The sequence below is a fragment of the Siphateles boraxobius genome, unplaced genomic scaffold (assembly GCF_051911475.1).
Source record: "Siphateles boraxobius isolate OS27281-9 unplaced genomic scaffold, OSU_SipBor_1 30, whole genome shotgun sequence".
NCBI classification, from domain to species: Eukaryota; Metazoa; Chordata; class Actinopteri; order Cypriniformes; family Leuciscidae; genus Siphateles; species Siphateles boraxobius.
Window position 1 is genome coordinate 6,363,809 of NW_027508920.1, and position 20,724 is coordinate 6,384,532.

General features: G+C 36.6%; 2 protein-coding genes across 6 annotated transcripts in view; one reads left to right on the forward strand and one right to left on the reverse strand.

The window, feature by feature from the left end:
• Nucleotides 1-6,748: 6,748 nt before the first annotated feature.
• gins2 (GINS complex subunit 2) lies at nt 6,749-18,335 on the forward strand. Its single transcript, XM_077248197.1, has 5 exons — nt 6,749-7,069; nt 11,953-12,067; nt 12,153-12,252; nt 13,790-13,916; nt 17,137-18,335. The coding sequence occupies exons 1-5, from the start codon at nt 6,980-6,982 to the stop codon at nt 17,251-17,253; spliced, it is 549 nt and encodes a 182-aa protein (XP_077104312.1). The 5' UTR covers nt 6,749-6,979; the 3' UTR covers nt 17,254-18,335.
• gse1b (Gse1 coiled-coil protein b) overlaps nt 18,327-20,724 on the reverse strand; it is a 391,870-nt gene continuing 389,472 nt past the window's right edge. For all 5 annotated transcript variants that reach the window (XM_077248171.1, XM_077248170.1, XM_077248174.1 and 2 more), the window contains one exon: nt 18,327-20,407. In XM_077248171.1, coding sequence (XP_077104286.1) covers nt 20,270-20,407 — 138 coding nt within the window. In that variant the 3' untranslated portion in view covers nt 18,327-20,269. The remainder of the gene's footprint in view (nt 20,408-20,724) is intronic.

The window sequence follows — 20,724 nt, forward strand, 5'->3', positions numbered from 1 at the left end:
TTACTTAAAATTTAGATCTTTTTAGAGATGACATAATGAAAAGCGAACATTGAAAATGAACAGTTAGAATATGTGTCTAATATGAGTGTGTGTGTGATGGTGACTGCACTCTATGTCGTGTATGTGTTAGTTTGGGGTACTAATACTCTGTCTGAATAGTGTGTAAATTGTGTCATTAGCCACTAAAATGTGGTAAGGCAAATGACAAATTTTAAAGAAGCTGTTAATTCTGTTGAGTCAATCTGATGAAAAGATGATGCAGAACATGGGACGAGCTTTAAATGGATTAGTTATCCAGCTCTGTCTGCTACTGGTAATTATGAATCAATCTATGGATTAAAAGCATTTATGTAAATTGGATTTGTGAAGTTGTAGAGCGCTGTCCATCATGGGTTGAGATAAACTAAAATGTTATAGATTTGAAGGCAATAACAAAGTGACATATTGGCTAAGTCAATATCAAATTATCCAGAGAGTCCTTCACATTTATGAATATTGTGAACAAAAGGGGGAAAATGTTGTTTGACTGACATTGTTGTTTGACTGACAATATATATATATATATATATATATATATATATATATATATATATATATATATATATATATATATTATTTAAAAAATGTTACTGTTGTACGTAATTTCTTACTTTCATATAACTTTTTTAGAAGGTGAGATGCTTAGTGTGTGACAAAGAGCTTGTTTATGGAAACAACACATCCATGCTAAGGCATTTCAGAGCTTTACATGAGACTGCTCAGCCCCACAATCCAAGCACATAAAGTAGGACTGTTGCTTCATGATTTTTATTAATAATTGTGAATGCATTATCATGATTTCAATTAATTATGTATAATATATATTTCTTCTTTCATTATAGTATCTCGCAAGCAAATGGTTGATGAGGCATTGGTCAACATGGTCATAAAAGACTCACAGCCATTCACAGTGGTTGAGGATGAGAGTTTCAAGGGCTTCATCCATGGCCTTGATCCTTCCTATATAATCCCAAACAGACAGGTGAGGACAGACAGGTGAGGATTATATATGTATAATATATATTTCTTCTTTCATTATAGTATCTCGCAAGCAAATGGTTGATGAGGCATTGGTCAACATGGTCATAAAAGACTCACAGCCATTTACAGTGGTTGAGGATGAGAGTTTCAAGGGCTTCATCCATGGCCTTGATCCTTCCTATATAATCCCAAACAGACAGGTGAGGATAGCAGCAGAGGTTGATTTTTATGTATAATCTATATAATAAATCTTTATCAATAATAATATAATTTTTTATTGATAACTAAAACTGTTTTGTGAACTCAAAAAGGCTTTAAAGAAAATGGTGGCTTCAAAATATGAAGAAGCAAAGAGGAAGGCCAAGGCAGACATGGAAAAAGCAACTGCTGTGTCTATAACATCGGATATGTGGACTTCTATCAACATGGATGCATATCTTGCAATAACCTGCCACTACATTGATGACAGTTATAAGATGAATACAGTGTTGTTGGATGTTGAGAAGTTCCCAAACAGGCACACAGCGGAAAATATGGCCCTGGTGAAAACGAATGTCATGATGGAGTGGGCAATCAAGGACAAAGTGAAGTGTCTTGTCACAGATGCAGCAGCAAACATGATTGCTTGTGCAAGAATTCTGCAAGTGAGACATTCAGTTTGCATTGCACATGCACTTAACACCATGGTTAAAAAGTCTTTTGATCAGGTACCAGCTCTGTGTGACATTCGGAACAAAGCTAAAAAGGTGGTCACCTATTTTCGAAGCAGCACCTCTGCCAAAGAAATGTTGACCCATGTGCAGCAAGAGATGAACAGGCCAGTTCTTAAACTTGTGAATTAAGTGGAAACACGCTGGAACAGCACTTTTCACATGCTTCAACGGCTGCATGGGGAAAGGCAAACTATGGGAGCATCCCTTGCCTCACTTAAAACTGATACAGCTCCACTTCATGCACAGGACTATGAAGCCATACAGCAAGTTCTGTGTGTTCTCGCCCCATTCCACCAGGCCACAGTAGAGCTGTCAGAGGAAGAACGTGTGTCTGGCTCCAAAGTAATTCCTTTGCTAAAAATGATTCACCATTCATTACAGGTTGAACAACTAAGGTATTTATTTTTATTTGTGTAGAATACTCTTAATTATTAAATTATTGAATTATTAAATTTGTATTTTTGCACAGAGTATATAGTTTTCTATTTCATAGGTTAACCATGCCAATAACAAAGGAATTAACTGAAAACCTTATCAGGCGTCTGAGGGAGCATTTCTGGAATATGGAGTCGCTCAGTATAATGACCATGGCAACTCTGCTGGACCAAAGGTTTAAAAAGTTGGGTTTCCTAAACCAAACTAAAATGACAGAGGCTGTCAAACGGCTAAAAGCAGAATGTGGTAATGTCATCAGGGCCGAAGATGTAAGACCATCCACATCATCAAGCACTCAGTCAACAGAAGCACCACCATCAACCCAACAGCCCACACCAAGCTCAAGTATTTATTTATTTTTATTTTTATTTATTTATTGTATTTTATAATTGTTGACCGTTGATGTGTCTTATATTCAATCAATGTACATGTACAGTCACTCCCAATAAACATAATAATAATAACTTTCCTCACACTTGTAAGGTGGAAACCTTTGGCTACTGTTGGACAGTGCTGTGGAGCAAAGCTCAAATGCCACTTCTGATGCGATCGTAGAAGTGGATAAATACCTTACAGAGACAAACATACAAAGAGCTGAAGATCCACTTGAATACTGGAGAATGCAGAAACATGTCTACCCCCACCTATATACATTGGCATTACAGTTTCTTTGTACCCCGGCCTCCTCTGTGCCATGTGAAAGAGTCTTCTCTAAGGCTGGGGAAGTACTGTCTAAGAGGAGAAATAGACTCAGCCCCAACACTGTGAAACAGCTTTTATTTCTTAATAAAAATAATTAAAAACTTTATCACCTTTCTGTCATTCCTACAGTTACATAAGCACTAGCACTGCCAAGTGTCATAAGCACATTTAATAACAGATGATCCTATCAGACAATGTTCTTATTCAGTGGGTGTGTGTGTGTGTGTGTGTGTGTATAGAGAGAGAGGGAGAGGGAGGGAGGGAGAGAGAGAGGGAGAGAGGGAGGGAGGGAGGGGGAGAGAGAGAGAGAGAGAGAGAGAGAGAGAGAGAGAGAGAGAGAGAGAGAGAGAGAGAGAGAGAGAGAGAGAGAAAGAGAGAGAGAGAGATTAAATCTTATTGAATCTTATAAGCTTATATTATATTTTATTGTCATACTTTAATGGGAAATGAATTTATTTAATGAACAAATCAAACACAAACATGTAAGTCTTTTATTTGTACACATAACATTGAAACTATGGAGTGTGTTGTGGTTGCTTCATCTGCCAGAGCTTCTAACACAGGCTTCTGGCTGCTTTGTTTTAAATAAGCACCAGATGGCGCTGTTCTCGACACTCTCGAAGCTTTGAATCTTTTCCCGGAACAGTCAGGGGAAAGCCTCATTGATTCACGAGGCTTCATTTCCCCATCCCTAACGAACACACACAGGGAAAGACAGATCCATTAGCAGTATGTTTAATAGGGCAATCCGTACTCACAATCCAGTCCAAGCAAGGTTCAAAATCCAAAAAGGCCGTCAAAAACATAAAACACCAACAAGACTCAGGAAAAGGCAGGGCACAGAAGTGTGAGGACATAGAACAACAACTCCGTGACAAACTCCGTACACACAGAACTAACAAGGTGATGGGAAACAGCTGTGTGCAATGAACAGATGAGTGGCAGAACAGAATGCTGGGAAATGTAGTCTATTGTGAATGACACCGTGAAAACGAGGACCTCTAGTGCAGTGGTTCCCAAACCTGTCCTGGCGACCCACCAAAACTGCACGTTTTCTCTGTCTCCCTAATCAAACACACCTGATTCAACTCATCAGCTCATAATCACATGGGATGATGAGTTGAATCAGGTGTGTTTTATTAGGGAGACAGAGAAAACGTGCAGTGTTGGAGGGTCGCCAGGACAGGTTTGGGCACCACTGCTCTAGTGAACCCAAGGTAAACACAACCAGACACTGTGACAGTAGATATAAGTGAATTATGGGGAATGATTAGGAAAAAGGGAGGGAATAAAAATTATAGAAATATACCTGTAATAATAGATGAGGATAAATATATAATGATTGAAATCGAAAAAGCAGAGGTGTTAGCAAAAGCATTTGTAAAGATTCACAGTAATTGTAACTTATCAGAGGATATGAGAAGGCAAAGAGAGCAAGCAATAAGAGATAATCCTAATATCATGGTCCAAAGAAGGCCCTCTGAAAGCACTATGGATGAAGATTTTACTTTGTATGAACTCAAACAGGTATTGACAGGTTTAAGAAAGGATGATATATGTAATGAGATGATAAAGAAATTATCAGATATATCGTTGAATATCATTGAATATCATATTACATCTGTTCAATAAAGTATGGGAGGAAGGAAAGCTCCCTTCTTCCCGGAAACATGGAGTAGTTGTTCCAATAGCTAAACCTGGGAATGATCATTCCAGAGCAGTTAACTATAGACCAATTGCACTAACATCGAACTTATGTAAAATAATGGAAAGAATGGTAATAGCTAGATTAAATTACACAATAGAAAATAAAAATATTTTATGCCCATATCAAAGTGGATTTAGAAAGGGTCGCAATACAATGGATTCTATCATATGTCTAGAATCAGAAATCAGAAAAGCATTTATAAATAAAGAAGTGTTAGTTGGAGTGTTTTTTGACGTGGAAAAAGCTTACGATGTTGTGGAAGGAGGGACTATTAATTAAGTTGGATAAAATAGGTATTAAAGGAAGGTTGTATAATTGGATAATGGATTTCCTTTTCAAGCGTACAATACAGGTCAAGATCGGTTCAAGTTCCTCAAAAATATACACAATAGATAACGGTACTCCTCAGTAGTGTTTGTAGCCCAATTTTGTTTAATATAATGATTAATGACATTTTCTCAGGTAGGACAAGGAATAGGAAAATCCCTGTACTGTATATGAACAAACATTAGCACAAGTATCGGAAATTCGGTATTTGGGTTTGTGGATGGATTCAAAACTTAAATTTGACAGTCACATAAAGAAAATAATAGATAAATGTAAAAAGGGAATAAACGTTTTAAGATGTCTGGCAGGGGTTGATTGGGGTGCAAGTCGGCAGTCTTTAAAAATAATATGTTGTGCAATGATCAGACCAGTAATAGATTACGGATGCATAACATACAGCTCAGCATCAGCATCCAAGTTAAAGAAAATAAATGTTATTCAGTCGCAAGCATTACGAATAAGCTGTGGGTGTGGGGCATTCAGAACATCCCCAATTCCAGCAATGCAGGTAGAAATGGCAGAATTGCCTCTGGATGTTAGGAGGTTACAATTAAAAATGTCATATTGGAGTACACTAAAGGGACACGATGAGAATCACCCAGTGAAAAAGATCCTTGAAAAATGCTGGGAGTATGGAAAAGGAGAAATAAATAGTTTTGGATGCAGAAAAAGAGGCCAAGAACATAGAAATAAATAATATATTAGTCCCACAGTGGTAATACCATCAATACCTCCATGGCTTTTCCCTAAACCTGATGTAGATCTAACATTGCAAGACAAGATGCAAACAAAGGAAATAATCATAACAAAGAATATAGTTGTGAAGCAGCACCTTAGTGAAGAATATTACAATAGTATTCAAATATTCATGGATGGATCTAAGAATCCAGATACTGGACATACAGCAGCAGCATTTACATTCCCCATTTTAAATATAGTATTGACAGATCATGTTTCAGTAGCCTATATACTGCAGAAATGATGGGTGGAAGACGTTCATCATGGATGCAATGATTTGCTCAGACTCCTATTCAGCTTTAATGAGTATAAATAGTGGAAAGTCAGCGTCCAGGCAGGATATCTTGTATGAAATACTTCAAAATGGGTAGAGGGTAATGAGGAGGTTGATCAGTTGTCAAAGAGATCTTTGAAACGAAATTTAATAGACATTAATGTATCATTGAGTAAAACTGAAGTTAAAACAATAATAAAATCTGCTCTAAACAATATGTGGCAACAGAAATGGGACAAGGAGACAAAAGGAAGACATCTGTATAAAATTCAAAATAAAGTTGGGGTTGAGAGAAATAAATACGGAAGCAGAAAGGAAGATTCCATAATATCTAGTCTTCAAATATGGCATAGCTTACATGCCCTAATTACGCACTGTTTATCATAAGGAAAAGAGAATCTATGAATTGTGATAAATGTGGCTTGTCAGAAACAGTTGAACATGTGTTGATTCATTGCACAGAATACAACAGTGAAAGAATCAATTTTGCTGAATCATTAAGCTACGTAGGTATTAATACATTGTCAGTAAATAGCATATTTCAAAACGCACAGAAAGAGAAAAGGGTTTATAGTACTTTAATGAGGTATCTAAGCGAAACAGGATTGGTTAACAGAATATAGTTTAATATATATATATATATATATATATATATATATATATATATATATATATATATATATATATATATATATATATTTTTTTTTTTTTTTTTTTTTTAATTTGCTTCACTCGGTTAATGCTTCACACTCCTGTCCAGTTGGTAGCGGCAAATGCAGCTTTTAGCTCGTTTGCCAACCACCATAAAACTCCGAAAGAAGAAGAAGGTCTGGTCCCGAAATCGCAACTGCGCAGACTCAAGTCCCAAGATGTCAGCGCCATATCGGGACAATGGTGGCTTCACTTCTCGCCAATGGAAGAGAGCGAAGGGGCGTCGTTCATCTTTTTTTTTACAGTCTATGGTTAGAGGGCAGCTTTGAAGTGTTGCCTTTAGTTGCCTCGCCTCCCTGACGTCATAGACACAAGTCTGAGAGTTACGCGGGAAAACTGTCACAGCACAGTATGGATCCAGCTGAGGTAGAGTTTCTCGCAGAGAAAGAGATGGTAAAAATCATACCGAACTTCAGTCTCGACAAAATCTATTTGATTGGGGTGAGTAAATGTGACAGCTACAGCATGTATATGGTCGTATTTTACGTGTGTGATTATGCGTTATGATGTGTTTTGACGATGATCTTGGTTCAGCCGCTATCAATATGCGGGTAACTGAATCTTATATTAAACTAGATAATCAATATGAGTGACTTATTAAAACAGTCAGGTTAACTTCCATTGATTTAATTCAGCTTAATTTTCTATCGCCTAACAGTTAATCATCCCCTAAGTTACCTCTAAACACTTCTCTCAGAAACATGTGCAAAACATGTTTTGGCCAATTTATGAGCTTTTTAACTAGTTGAGGACCAGTGGCTCCTGTATACTAACAGTTACATGTATTAATATTAAGTCAAATCTGACTTTCTTCCGTAAACGAAGCTGCAAAACCGTTTGAAACCATCCTGTATTGCTAAAGTATTCATGTATTTCTGTACAGCCAGCACAAAAAGATTTTAAGAAAATGGAGAAAGCAAGAGGTCACATATGGAAGTAAAATAATGCCAAATGTTTCTGAAACAAAAAGCCTGTTGAATTGTACTACTTGAAAAAAAATGCATTACATTAACCCTGCTTGTATTTTAATGCATTGTATTTTTAGGGTTTGCATTTTTATGGGCTGAAATTTAGCATGGATGAGTATTTAAGCTGAATATTTAAATTCAAAACATTTCAAACACATTTTCATTAGTAACATTTCAATAATCCATATTCACCTTTCATATTTCACTTCCAAAATATTCAAACTGATTAAAAATACAACCTATAATATTCAACAGGCGGTTTTCAGTCCATTTTATTTCGCTTTACAAATTTGCTTCCACAAATACAGTGGTTCAAATTCGACAGTAAATTCAACGTTGACCAGGAACTGCAGGAAAAGCAGTAGATTAGAGCAGGGGTTCTTAACCTTTTTGATGTCGGGGCCCAAATTTTACAGTACAAAGTGGCCCAGGGCCCATTCAAATATTAGCACTGTATTGGTTTATTGATCTCACCATTGGTTTGATTTGTATTCAATAACTAAATGAAATCCTCTTGCAGTTTAACAGGTTATTGTGTATGTAAACCTGCACATACAACAAGATGCAAAACACACGACAGTTCATGGAACAAATCAATCTGCATCAAGAACAAATTTAAAGGCTCAAGTCAGGCATATTAGCCTAACTAGTGCTGCACGATTGATCGTATCGCAATTGAGATGTCAAGCGAATGCGATTATATGACGCAAAATGCTGCGATTTTATATGAAATAAACAAATAGGGCTATTAACGCAATTAACGCAGCATCTGTTATTTTTGTCATCCTTTGGCTAGTGTTACACGATCCTGCTCTTATTCGTGCGAATGCTTTTGAACCATTCATGCGCGAAAAGACAAAAGAGAATTTGCTGAATCACTTGAATCACTGCCTGTGAATGTCACTGCCTGTGAAATGTATATAAATAAAAATAAAAACAATAAAATGTGTTGCTAAAATAAATAAATTCATAATAATATTTTTCAAAATAAATAAGTTGTAAATTAAAATTTTAATAAAGTGCAAATGAAAAAATATAGCTTTATAATCTGCAAAATAATTTGATAATTGTTTCAGCAGTCTACATTTTTGCATGGTAGAACCTGAAGTTGCTCTTCATATCTGTTATAAATGAACAATAACTATCACAACAGTCCAATTTGAACAAGCTACAACTCCCTATTTATGTTCCCCTCTTAATGAGACACTTGGGCCTGCTTCACAGATATTATCAGATCCAGCCTGGGTGGAATGGGGGAAAGGCTCACTCTCAGAGTAGCCTCCAGTGTTGGCATTACTGCCACTAGTGGTGGGATGGTGCATTGTAACGGCTGTTTCACACCGCAAGCGTGAGCGGCGCTTGAGCAGTGCGTCAGCGTAACTACATCGTCACTGCAGCTGCAGACACGCGAGAGTATTCACACTGGAAGCGTTTGTAGCCTACAGTGTCACAGTAGCGGCTCCAAAGCGACATATAAGCGAACAATTATTTACAAAGACAACTATACATTTGATTTTAGAAGTTGGTAAACCATATAAATGTCAGTAAACAACAAATCAACCAAGAAAACAGCTCCAAACTTGTCGTTTCAGTCATAGCATATTTTCAATAGGTTTACAAGAATGCAAACTCCGCAGATAAAGCACACACGCGCACACAAAACCGCACACTCGGGTTTGATTTGGGTTGTGCTAGCCTATGTAGCTGTCTGTGTATTTCATAAACTAAAAGAAAGTTTTTATATAATATTTTCAGGCTATTTTAATTTAGTTTTTTTAGTTTTTTATAATACACCATACTTTCACCCAAACTGAATTTGCCTATATTCCTAGCCTTTTTTGCCTACTCTAGTTCTTGTTAAAACTCACTAGACATGCTTATTCTGTGCATTTTGGGCACTTTTTGTGTGAAATCCAATTTATTTTGTCCATCAAAAGTGTGCTTTCACTTTAATGGAGCGTGAGCAGCACAGCAAAAATAGACTCGGCGCCGAATCCCCCGCTTCACTGCTGCACACGCGACGCTCCTGCTTGACGCTCACGCGCTGCTCCTGCTCGCAATGTGAATGCACTCATTGATTAACATGCAAGCCGAAAAAAATATGCGCTGCTCACGTGACGCTGACGGTTGCGGTGTGAAGCGGCCGTAACTGTCTCATGGATAACAGTGGTCATTCTGGTGTCTTCAATTGATAACTAGTTTGGTCCCGCGGCCCTCGCGGCCCACAGGTGAAAAACGTAAAGTTTTTTGCGGCCCTCCAGGTGGCGCGGCCCTATGGTTAAGAATAGGTGGATTAGAGCATAATCTCCATCTGCTGTTAGCACAGTCTATGGCTGTTAGTCGACCTCACCAGCAGGGGGTGCAAGCGCGTGTTGTTGACGAAGACCAGAGCAACGGTTAGACCCATAGACATAATAAAATCGATGGTTAGAGCAAGCCATTCATTCATAACTCATTTACAACAATGTAAGTGTATCTGTGATTATTATGTTTTATGTGAAATTCAGTGTCTTCACGATTACTTTTCCTGTGTAGCCTATATACACCTCTACCGTGAACGAGATTATAATGTTATTCCCCCGATGTGGATGTATAGGCCTACAGATCCAATGTTACATTTGAGTTTGACATATCTATTGGTTGTTTAGTTGCCTCAACCTTATATTGCGGCGATGTGCTGCATGCAGTAGAATACTAGGGTCTCCCTCAATACGTCAGGATTCCCCTGCTGGACATATAAAATGCTTAACATAGCTTAATGGACTAATACAGTGATATAAAAGACCAAACTCGCAGGCAAGCAGAAGGACTCCGAATATGAACTTAACGCGCAAAGTTTAAAGCTGAGCGTTTCTCGGTGATACTGGAATAAGTTGTCTTGACATTGGACATTCGCACATTTAGGGACCGTCTCTAAAGTTACATACGACATTGGTATAACGTTACACGTTTCTAGCTTCAATGAAAGGGAACGAATTGAAGAGAACGACTTGCAGTCATAAAATCAACTGTAAAGTATTCATTTGGTGTGTCAGGCATAATGCGCAATTTATTCAAATAAATTGAAGTTAGAAACGTTTAGGCCTATAGGACTACCAATGTTACTTTAGAGACGGTCCCTAATTGTGTGCGAATATCAAGCCAATTTTACATTTAGTCATTTAGCAGACGCTTTTATCCAAAGCGACTTACAGTTAAACTAACAATATAGGACAACAATATGAAAGTGCTATGACCCTTACCAGATTAATCATGTATGTAAGAATATTAACATGTATGTAGGCATACTTCCCCAATAAGGTGCGAGTTTGGTCTTTTATATCACTGTATTAGTCCATTAATCTACGTTAAGCGTTCTGTCCTGATGGAAGGGGAATCCTTGAGTATGATGAGGTATTGAGGGAAACCGATTATAATCCCGTTCATGGTAGAAAAAGTTGATAACACGTAAGGCTACACAGGGAAAGTAACAATGAAGTTAATGAATGAAACATAAAAACAGCTTTTGTGCCTTTATCATCTTTTCCGCCTATATACTGACCCAGATAATCATCACAAAAAACTTAATGCATGCTCAATTGTTGTAAATGAGTTTTCATGAATAAATGGCTTGCTCTAACTGTTGCTCTGGTCTTCGTCAACAACACGCGGTTGCACCCCCTGCTGGTGAGATCGACTATCAGCAGATGGAGATTATGCTCGGTAATCTACTGCTTTTCCTGCAGTTCATAGACGTCAACGTTGAATTTATTGTCGAATTTGAACCACTGAATTTGTGGAAGTGAATTTGCAAAGCGAAATAAAATGGACCGAAAACCGCCTGTTGAATATTATAGATTGTATTTTTAATCAGTTTGAATATTTTGGAAGTGAAATATGAAAGGTGAATATGGATTATTGAATTTTACTAATGAAAATGTGTTTGAAATGTTTTGAATTTAAATATTCACAGCTTAAATATTCAACCATGCTAAATTTCAGCCCATAAAAATGCAAACCCTAAAAATACAATGCATTAAAATACAAGCAGGGTTAATACAATGCATACTTTTTTTTCAAGTAGTACAATTCAACATGCTTTTTGTTTCAAAAACATTTGGCATTATTTTACTTCCATAGTCTCCCTGAAACATCAGTCAGTACTTTTAATAAAAATAATAAAAATATATTAATACAAATAATTCTTTGATGTAAAAGTATTCTTCTGTTTTGTTGGCTGTTTTGTTGGCTATTTTGTCCCATTTGTTTATGTGTCATAATGTTAAATTTTGATACTGTAATTAAGTCACACTCACTGCTACTTCAGTTTTCATTGGTCCCTGCATCAAGTGCATGACATGATATACAAACTTTCAGGGAGATCTGGGCCCATTTAATCCGGGTCTGCCAGTGGAAGTTCCTGTGTGGTTGGCCCTCAATCTTAAACAAAGGCAGAAATGCAGGATAGTTCCTCCAGAATGGATGGACACTGGTGAGTTCAGTCACATACACGGCTGTGCTGGCACACCATCCCTCCTGAAACCAACTCTAAACCCAGATGATCTTTTCCTTTCCAGACAAACTAGAGGAGATCCGTGAACAGGAGAGAAAGCTAGACACTTTCACTCCCATCCCGAGTCCATATTACATGGAGCTGACCAAATTATTACTCAACCAGTGAGTACCAGATCACCTTCAGCATATTCACATAAAAGACCTCATGCAATCAGAATCTGTTTTGTGGCTTTTAAATTATGTCTGTTGACAGATTGATGTCATCTGTATTCATCTTAATAAGGAATGTATTTTTAGCTGCTCAAAGATCTGTGAAATAAAATTACATTTTTAGTTTTGGGACAAAGGAGACAAGTTGCGCACCTGCTCTGATTTTACAGGCAGATAGATCCAGATGGACCACAAGCTTGAGCTTCAGTTTCACCAAAAACAAGAGGAAGCATTGAGTTCCGAATTTGAATGGGATTGCATTGTTACATTAGGCCTGTCACAATAACTACTTTATGTTGGCCGATATGTTGTCCCAGAAATGATTGTGATAAATTATATTATTGTAATTTATGCCACTGGTTATATAATGGTAATATAACAGCATAATGCCCGTACTTGCTTTCAAATAACAATGAACTCCCAAAATGATTTTCTATTTGCTCCATTTACTTTGTCAAAACAGGGTAGTGATATAAGAATACTGGGTTGCTGTCATTATTACACACTAAATGTAGGCTATTTTTTTTGTGGTCAACACAAAGCCTAAAGACCCGTTCACACTAAGGACTATAACGATAAAGATATAGTTCTAAAAAACGTTCTCAATATTAAAGAATAGCAGTTCACACCACAGCTAGGCTATATGATAATGATATAGAGAAACAATATAGTTGGGATCACTTTCGGAATGATTTTTTTTCCAGCTGTTGAATGATAAAACACTGACAGCCATTCAGAATCCATTCTAATTTAAGGGCTCGCTCATTTAAAATGGCGGGCGACGTTGGGAAGAAGTTAATCGCAGAGGTCCAGATTAATCCACCACTGTTTGACAAGTCAAGCCCCTTTTCGAGAAAATGGATATGGAAAACAATCATTCAGACCCTCTGAATAAATGGTGTAAAGTATTACCGTAGGTATCCAGTGCTCGTTTCAACAACGTTGTCTTGCTGTTTGAAGTTGCAAGGAAAAAAATATGCGCAAATATAGCCTAGTTGTCATTATAGTTCTTAGAGTGAACGGCCATTAAGACTACCTTTATTAAAACAACACACTTTTAGCATGACTGTCCAGTTTAGTCTAGTTTAGAGATAACATTACCTTGAAATGATGTTGCCAATCCTACCTAATTTTAAAGAATGATAGAACATTTTGTTTAGTTGTCTGTTCAGAATCGTGATCTCTATTTGAAACAAAATAAATTATTATTCTCAATTTATCCAGATTTGTGCAGCTCTAACCACACGCATTTGTGCGTTTTGTAGGCGTGGCTTTGGAGAGCGTTCTGAAGGGAGGGCGGGATAGCTTTCTATTGCTAGCCTCTTTGTAACTACAGATCCTAGCTTTAAAACAAATATTTCCATATTTTCACAATCTTCATAGTAATGCAATTTAAGCTAATAATGGGGTTTATGCAATCCCTATGTATTATTTTAAGTTTCATATTTTGGTTTTAAAATATTGAAATAGTGTTTATTTTTGTGTGCAGTGCTGCAGATAACATCCCCAAAGCCGATGAGATCCGAACGCTGGTCAAGGACATCTGGGATACACGCGTGGCCAAACTGAGACTTTCTGCTGATAGCTTCATCAGCCAGCAGGAGGCTCACGCGCAGGTAAAGTTGACATGAGTGGATTAGAACCACAAATACTATGCCGGGTTTGCTTTCTCTGAACACGGTTATGAAAAACCTGAACTATCATTATTTTCAGGCTTTTTCTATGCTAATATATTTTTTACTATATGAATATTTTGTCAGTGACAAATTGGTATGAGTGCAATCTCTATGATTTTTAAGTCTTTTAAGTATTTTTCTAGTAATCACAAATCAAACATGGAATAATAAAATCATTGTTGGATTCCAGGGTTCATGGTGAGTTTTTCTTTATTCAGTTTAGCTTTAATTAATGCTCTTGTTGGACTGTGGATGAGGGTATGAGTACTGAACGTTTCAGTGTTTTTTTTTTTCATAATTCATTGTTGTCTTGGAAGCTGAAAATTCTGTGTTTAATTCTTTCCCCGCTACTGACAGAAATTTCCGGCTTTCCGTGTTTTCACTGTTATACGTTAGGGGGTGGTATGACGCATCTTCTGAAAGAGTATTGCATCTCCTGATAAAAACACGTGAAGAAGACGTAAAATAACGTGATCGTCAGCATTAAACAGCATATTAACCCTCTGGGGTCCAGAAACGCGCCGGCACGTTTTGCTGTTTTTTTTCCACATAGCAGCAACATAGACTTAAAATACTCCGTCATTTTTGGTCATATAAATAAATTCAGTACATGAATATAAACTATAGAGGGTCTTCTTTTTTTGTGTACACTCACATTAACATCAAAACCGTGTGCTTTTGTAAAATGAAGAAAATAAACGGTGTGCTTTCTGCCTCTCTGTCTCCGTTAACTTTTTTTCTGGAGCACGTCTCTAAACTTAAACAAAGCTCAGCGAATACTATTCACACAAGCATGAGCAATATATCTTTATAATCATTTAAGTTTGTACTTTTAAAATATCTAATTCATAACTAAAATAAATATTCTCTGTTTATGTAATCTATAAAAAAAAGCGAGAGGTGTCAGCCGATCTCATTATCGTTCTCTTAGCTCATTATTCTGCTAATCTGACACGCCCACGGAGAGCGCGCGGTATTCAAACGCAAATGATCTGAAGCAACACATGCAAAGTGTCAACGCCCCTCATAAACGCGATAACATAACAAATGTAATCATCAGATTAATGTACTATTTCTTCTTGCGAGGCTGTGTGAGGAATAATCCTGGGACATTTACCTCAGAACATGTGCTGGTTTATTTTCATTTCGAGAAGCAACTGATCCATCTGAGAAGTAAGTTTTTTTATTATTATTGTTCTAATCGCGATATCATAGTGTATGTAAACCGTAAAAAGACTGTTTAAATATGAATCGCGTCTGTGTGTGAATGAGTGAACTGAACAGTTTTTACCAAACCCTATTGCTATACTGAGATGAGTGAAAATCGACTGAAATATGTTGAAATAACGTTAAAATGTCTTTGTATTAGCAACGTATTGAACTGCAAATTAATATTTATATACCTTAATATAGGCTCATAAAAACAACAAACGATATGCCTATGTTACAGACGAAATATGAAAGACAACATTTCGTTGACTAGTTTTGGATAGATTATTAACTGTTTACTGTAAACTAGACTACTGCCACATTGAATAAGCTTTTGTTCACCAATTTCTGCTCAAATGTTAAATATATTAAGCTATGTTTGTTTTGTCAAAAATAAAGTCATCAACTAGGATGCTATTATAGTGTTTGTTCCAATGTAGGCTTTATTCAAACTAATGAATCCTTAACTTTGAAATATGTATGATAAAATGTATGTAAGAAATATTACACTTGAAATGTTATTTTAATTGTTGCTGTAATTGTAAAATTTTTAATAAAATAGCAAATAATATATTTACAAGGTAGATGTAAACAAAATCTTAAAAGGTCAATATAAGCCTTCTCTTCAAATTATTTGTATTGTGTTTTATTAGTGACAAATTTGGGGAGAGGATACATATCCAAAACTTTCTGAAAATACAGTATGAGAATTAACTACACAATTACTAGATATGTTCACCTTGGATATTATACAATTTGAAAGCAAAAATACAAGTGGAAAAATACTACTTTTTTCCTAGATGTTTCCAACTGTGAACCAATTTTGTAGTGTATATATATATTTATTTTCTTGTGTCCTTGTATTCTTTCTTCTGGCTCAATGACACACCTGTGAAAGGCTCATTATGCAGGCTCATTAAGCAGGTGTTTTGTCTTCACAGGTGTGAATCAGAGCATTATTCATGAGTCACGCCCATTTCGCATATTGCCTTTCCAAACAAAAAGTGTTTTACTAAATTTAAATCAATGTATTGTTTTATGTGAATGATTTGGCAGGATGATTTTCAGATCATTTTGAAGCAAAAATCCTAGGCGAGAACATCCATTAGTCAAAAGTCTTGTGAACACATATTTAGTATGTGTTTTGTGGCCTTAATTCAGAGACTTTAAGTTTTAGTTTTTTCAATAACCATGCATAAACAATATTCTCTCAAAAATACAAACATGTACATACATCTTGCTCACATATTATGGTAGCCCTGTTTGTGCTATATAGAGTGAATTTACACCTTTGCCATTAACATGTTTATAAATAACTGAAAAAAACACAAATGTCAGAGCATGTCAGAACACCTCCAGGACCCAGAAAACCCCTCCGACCCCAGAGGGTTTATCGAAACCTCATGTATATTACTTAATGAACTGTCATCCCTGGACGAGCTATAGGATTGTGAAGCTTAGAATTGTTCATGGACTCAATTTACTTCATCTGTGTTTAGATCCTCTTTCTTAATCCCATCCAGAATTAGTCTGATAAAAACACGATTTTCTCAGCTTTTTGCTTAAAATGTTCCTTTTTTTAATGAAACTTACCCATATTCAAGTGTTCATAAAGCTAGAATAAAACCGTTTTTTTTTTTTTTTTTAAAGCAGTGAGTCTGCTCTTTTGCATATTCAGATATTCATACGACAAAATATTCTGGGGGCCATGACACTTTTGTGAAAATGATCAAAAGTGCTGGTGGTGGCTGGCAACATTTTGCAAAAATACTAGTGGGGAAAGAGTTAATGTCCCTTTTCTGGTAGGTAGTGGGTTATAGCCCTAATTTTGTTATACTATAAATATTTTTAATGTTTTACCCTGGTAATTTATTAATAATCTTTAACTTGTGTGAATCAGTCAAATTGAGATTTCAGTTGATTGATAAACCTTCATTCTCTATCTCTTTAGCTGGATAACCTCACGCTAATGGAGATCAACACCACACGATCATTTCTGCTGGATTCTCTGAACTACATGTATAAACTGCGCTCAAACCTGCATCCGGGCAGAAGTAAGGACTACTGAGGACGTTAGGAAATACTGGAGACATTCTCTACCAGATTAATATCCATAATTTTTCATGTTATATGTAGTGAACCATAAAATAGGACTGAATTTTATGTTATGAAACAGATGTTTGAAAAGATTACTGTTGATTGTCTGAAGAGCAGAATCACATCTGAACTCATGACCACTGCTGTTGCTCGCCATGTAAATAGTGACTGATGCTGCACTATTACTGTAGCTGTCTAGACTAAGTAAAAACCTTTAATCAATGTTTGTATGTAATGGAGATTTTTTTTAAAAATAAATTAAAAAGTATTTTAAAATGTAAATTTTTTCTGGCAAATGTATGCACAAAAAACAAAAAGGAATTAAACCACAATGTTTAATTTGGAGTCATAGCTTACTGAAGAATATTAAAGTTCTGAATCAAAAAAAGATTGATTAAGAAAAATGGAAACATTTTGGGCATTTGAATGGGACAATTTCACCACTCCAATGAAGGATGCCTTTCAGTCCATCCCATCTCACGGTTGACTAGTCTTTAGCTTCACTTTGACTTTAAAGCCAAAACAGAATTATTTTCTTTATAAAGGTGAAAATAATATTATAAACACAATAATGACGTGTCATTCCTGAATACTGTTTCATCAGGCAATCGCTTCCTATATATGTATGTATATATTACGCGCTGTGTGACATATGACTTCTATTTAGGCTATGTTTTGCAAGATTTGCAATTCCGGTTAAATAAATGCTGGTGTTGCTAGATCATTACATGTTTTTAAGGTCAGTGTGACGAGTGAATGATTTTGAGGTTTGAAGTGTTTCTGGAATTTTTGAAGAGAGAATATCTGCTTTGAAAAATGGACGACCAATTATAATAGCATTGGTCAAAAAGAGACAGGTGTGGGAATCTTGTAATGTTTATTAATGTTTAGCACCCCAAGAACTTACTTAGAACTTAGAATATACTGAGCTGATGTCACACACTACACCTAAAGTCTGGCTTTGGAGATTTCAAACAACTACAGCAATGTGGGTTTTATAAAAATGAGCACATTAATGAAATAAATCCACATGTGGCAAACACATTTTTGAAATATTTAATTTTTTGTCTGAAATTACAGCAATATATCCATAAATACCTAATTACTACACTCAACAAAGAATATATTACATTACAATGAATTCAAACAAGTACATAAAAAAAGAAGAAAACAAACAAACAAACATTGGTTTCACAGCATCTAACTTCCTCCGTTTAGTTTGGGGGCGACTGTGTGTGCATGCGTGTGTGTTGGGCAGGTTTGTATCTGCGCTCATCAGGCAGTGGTAGTGCTTCAGGTGAAGCAGATACACACACAGCGATCAAACTGATGGCATGCCTGCTTGGGGTCAGCATGGCTGAAATAAATGACAGTGCAACCAAAGTCCTCACCTATGTTTCAACAAGATGCATTTGAGACACTTGTGGGTTTCAACCTTGCACTGAATTTGAATAAAAAAAAAAAAAATTGGTATGTGGTCTTTCTGTAACTGCATGCTGTAAACGCAGTGCCGTATACATGAGATACATACAGCAGCACACGTGACGGGTTGGGATAAGTGCCAGGAAAACAAACAGGTGCGTCATTCCCAGGTTCTACATCATCTTAACATAATAGTATAAAAAGGTAGAAAATAAAAGATTACAGGCAGTCAGAGCTCATAAATGTTTTTAAGGCCCATATTTATGGTTTTTGTCAATGACTTGTGGTCTTGTTAAAATGCGTCATTGATAAGCAATGGTATAAAAACTTGGCAAACAAGAACGTCTTCAGACAGCAGACTTTCTTTGGAAAAACCTTTGGAATTTTCCAATTACAGCAGGACAGACTCAATTCATCAACTTAAGTTTTGCTTTTAACTTTTTTTTGGCATGCCACCTAAAACTTTGGCACAGTAATTATCAATGGCGAAAATTACAAATTATAATTATTCTTAATGTACATTTACAACATTTGTGGATTTAATTTTTGTGCATGTCAATTTCTCTGACAGACTCTCATCGCATAAGCTCTCCGTGAACACAGATCTGAAAAACCATGTTTTAGTACAAATGCCCTTTAATGCAGGAAACAGAAATCCAAAGAGGCTGCATGCTGCTTCATGACAGAAAATCAACTCAGTGTAGCAGTCCAGAACTTTGAGAGACGGGTGACCACTAGGCAACGATAAATGACAGTAGACATCGTGGGTCATACATATCAGTGGGCTAAAGTTATTCTATGATGCATGGCCTTGTGGGATAAGAGGAAACTGTTGGCGGTAGGTCCTGGGTCCGTTGCTACTGTAGTTCAGGTAAAAAGGAAGTGATGCCATCACTCCACGAGTCCTGAAAGGATTATTCTGACCAGCAGCTGAGCAAACACTAAAAGTGAACCTTTTGCTTAACGCCAAAAAGCATTAATATATTAGAAAAACAATGGCAGGCTTTTTTCTTCCAAAGAACAATGATTTAAGTAATTAAAAACATACAAAATTCTTTTTTTTTTCATTGTTGTTTTGAAATTATTTACAATACAATGCTGAAGCACCTCTTAAAAAACTTTATTCTAAATCTTGAAATAAAACATTTTTCCTTTATTTATCTGATGTTTTTTTTTTCCTTCCCTGGATTTAAAAGAGTCATCTGTCATAACACAGTACCTCCAGATAGTTCCTCAGGTTTTGTCTTTAAGTGCATTTCTAGGCATGACCTCCATGGGAAAGAGATGGCTGTGTTTCAACTGGCGTATTTCTTTCTCAGTGAGCGACATGGTATTCCCTGTGAATTAGATGCATTCATAGGCCGTGACTTGTATTCATGGGTGATTTTGCTCACAGGATGACGTCGGAGGGGAGGTCAGTTGATGGCAAATTGGTGGGCCAGATCTTCTGTTCCTCACTATCGCTCTTCAGGCTCTCCGAGTGGACGGAGCACGAGTCTGGGTTTGGGGGATTGGGAGGGATGTGGGGGTTGGTCTAAGTGGGTGGTTGGTGGTGCCGAAGGATGTCACCTGGGTGGATAGCCCTTGAAGTGAGCCCTAGACCAGGGGCTCTGAGGCAATGTCAGGCACTTCTTAAAGTGCTCGAGCTCTGCCTGTAGGTTCTCCCTCTCGGCCGCCAACTTCTGCTTCTGAGCCATTAGCTCCTACAGATAAAATACACACATTAACTATAAGACATTATAAAAGGAACTCATTACAGGGTAGGGTAGCAATAGTATGACCGTAATTGTTGCTCTTGATATTGTTAATGATTATTAATGTTGATTAATAGAATGCATAAAACACGTTTTCATGTTTGGGAGAATGGCACGTCATGTTCTGGCTGGCTACACAGACAAAACAAGTTAAGAACATTTATGCATTTTATTGCTTAAAACGTTTGTTTTTAGGCATTAGATAATTAATATCTTACATCTGGACAAGCTCAACAGAAATGTGTCAAGTCAAGTCACCTTTATTA

What these genes read in the sequence shown, in the direction of transcription:
- gins2 (XM_077248197.1), top strand. Translation starts at nt 6,980, where the DNA reads ATGGATCCAGCTGAGGTAGAGTTTCTCGCAGAGAAAGAGATGGTAAAA. An exon ending in TCCAGAATGGATGGACACTG is followed by an intron (nt 12,068 to 12,152) that starts GTGAGTTCAGTC and finishes TTTCCTTTCCAG; the next exon opens with ACAAACTAGAGGAGATCCGT. An exon ending in AGCAGGAGGCTCACGCGCAG is followed by an intron (nt 13,917 to 17,136) that starts GTAAAGTTGACA and finishes CTATCTCTTTAG; the next exon opens with CTGGATAACCTCACGCTAAT.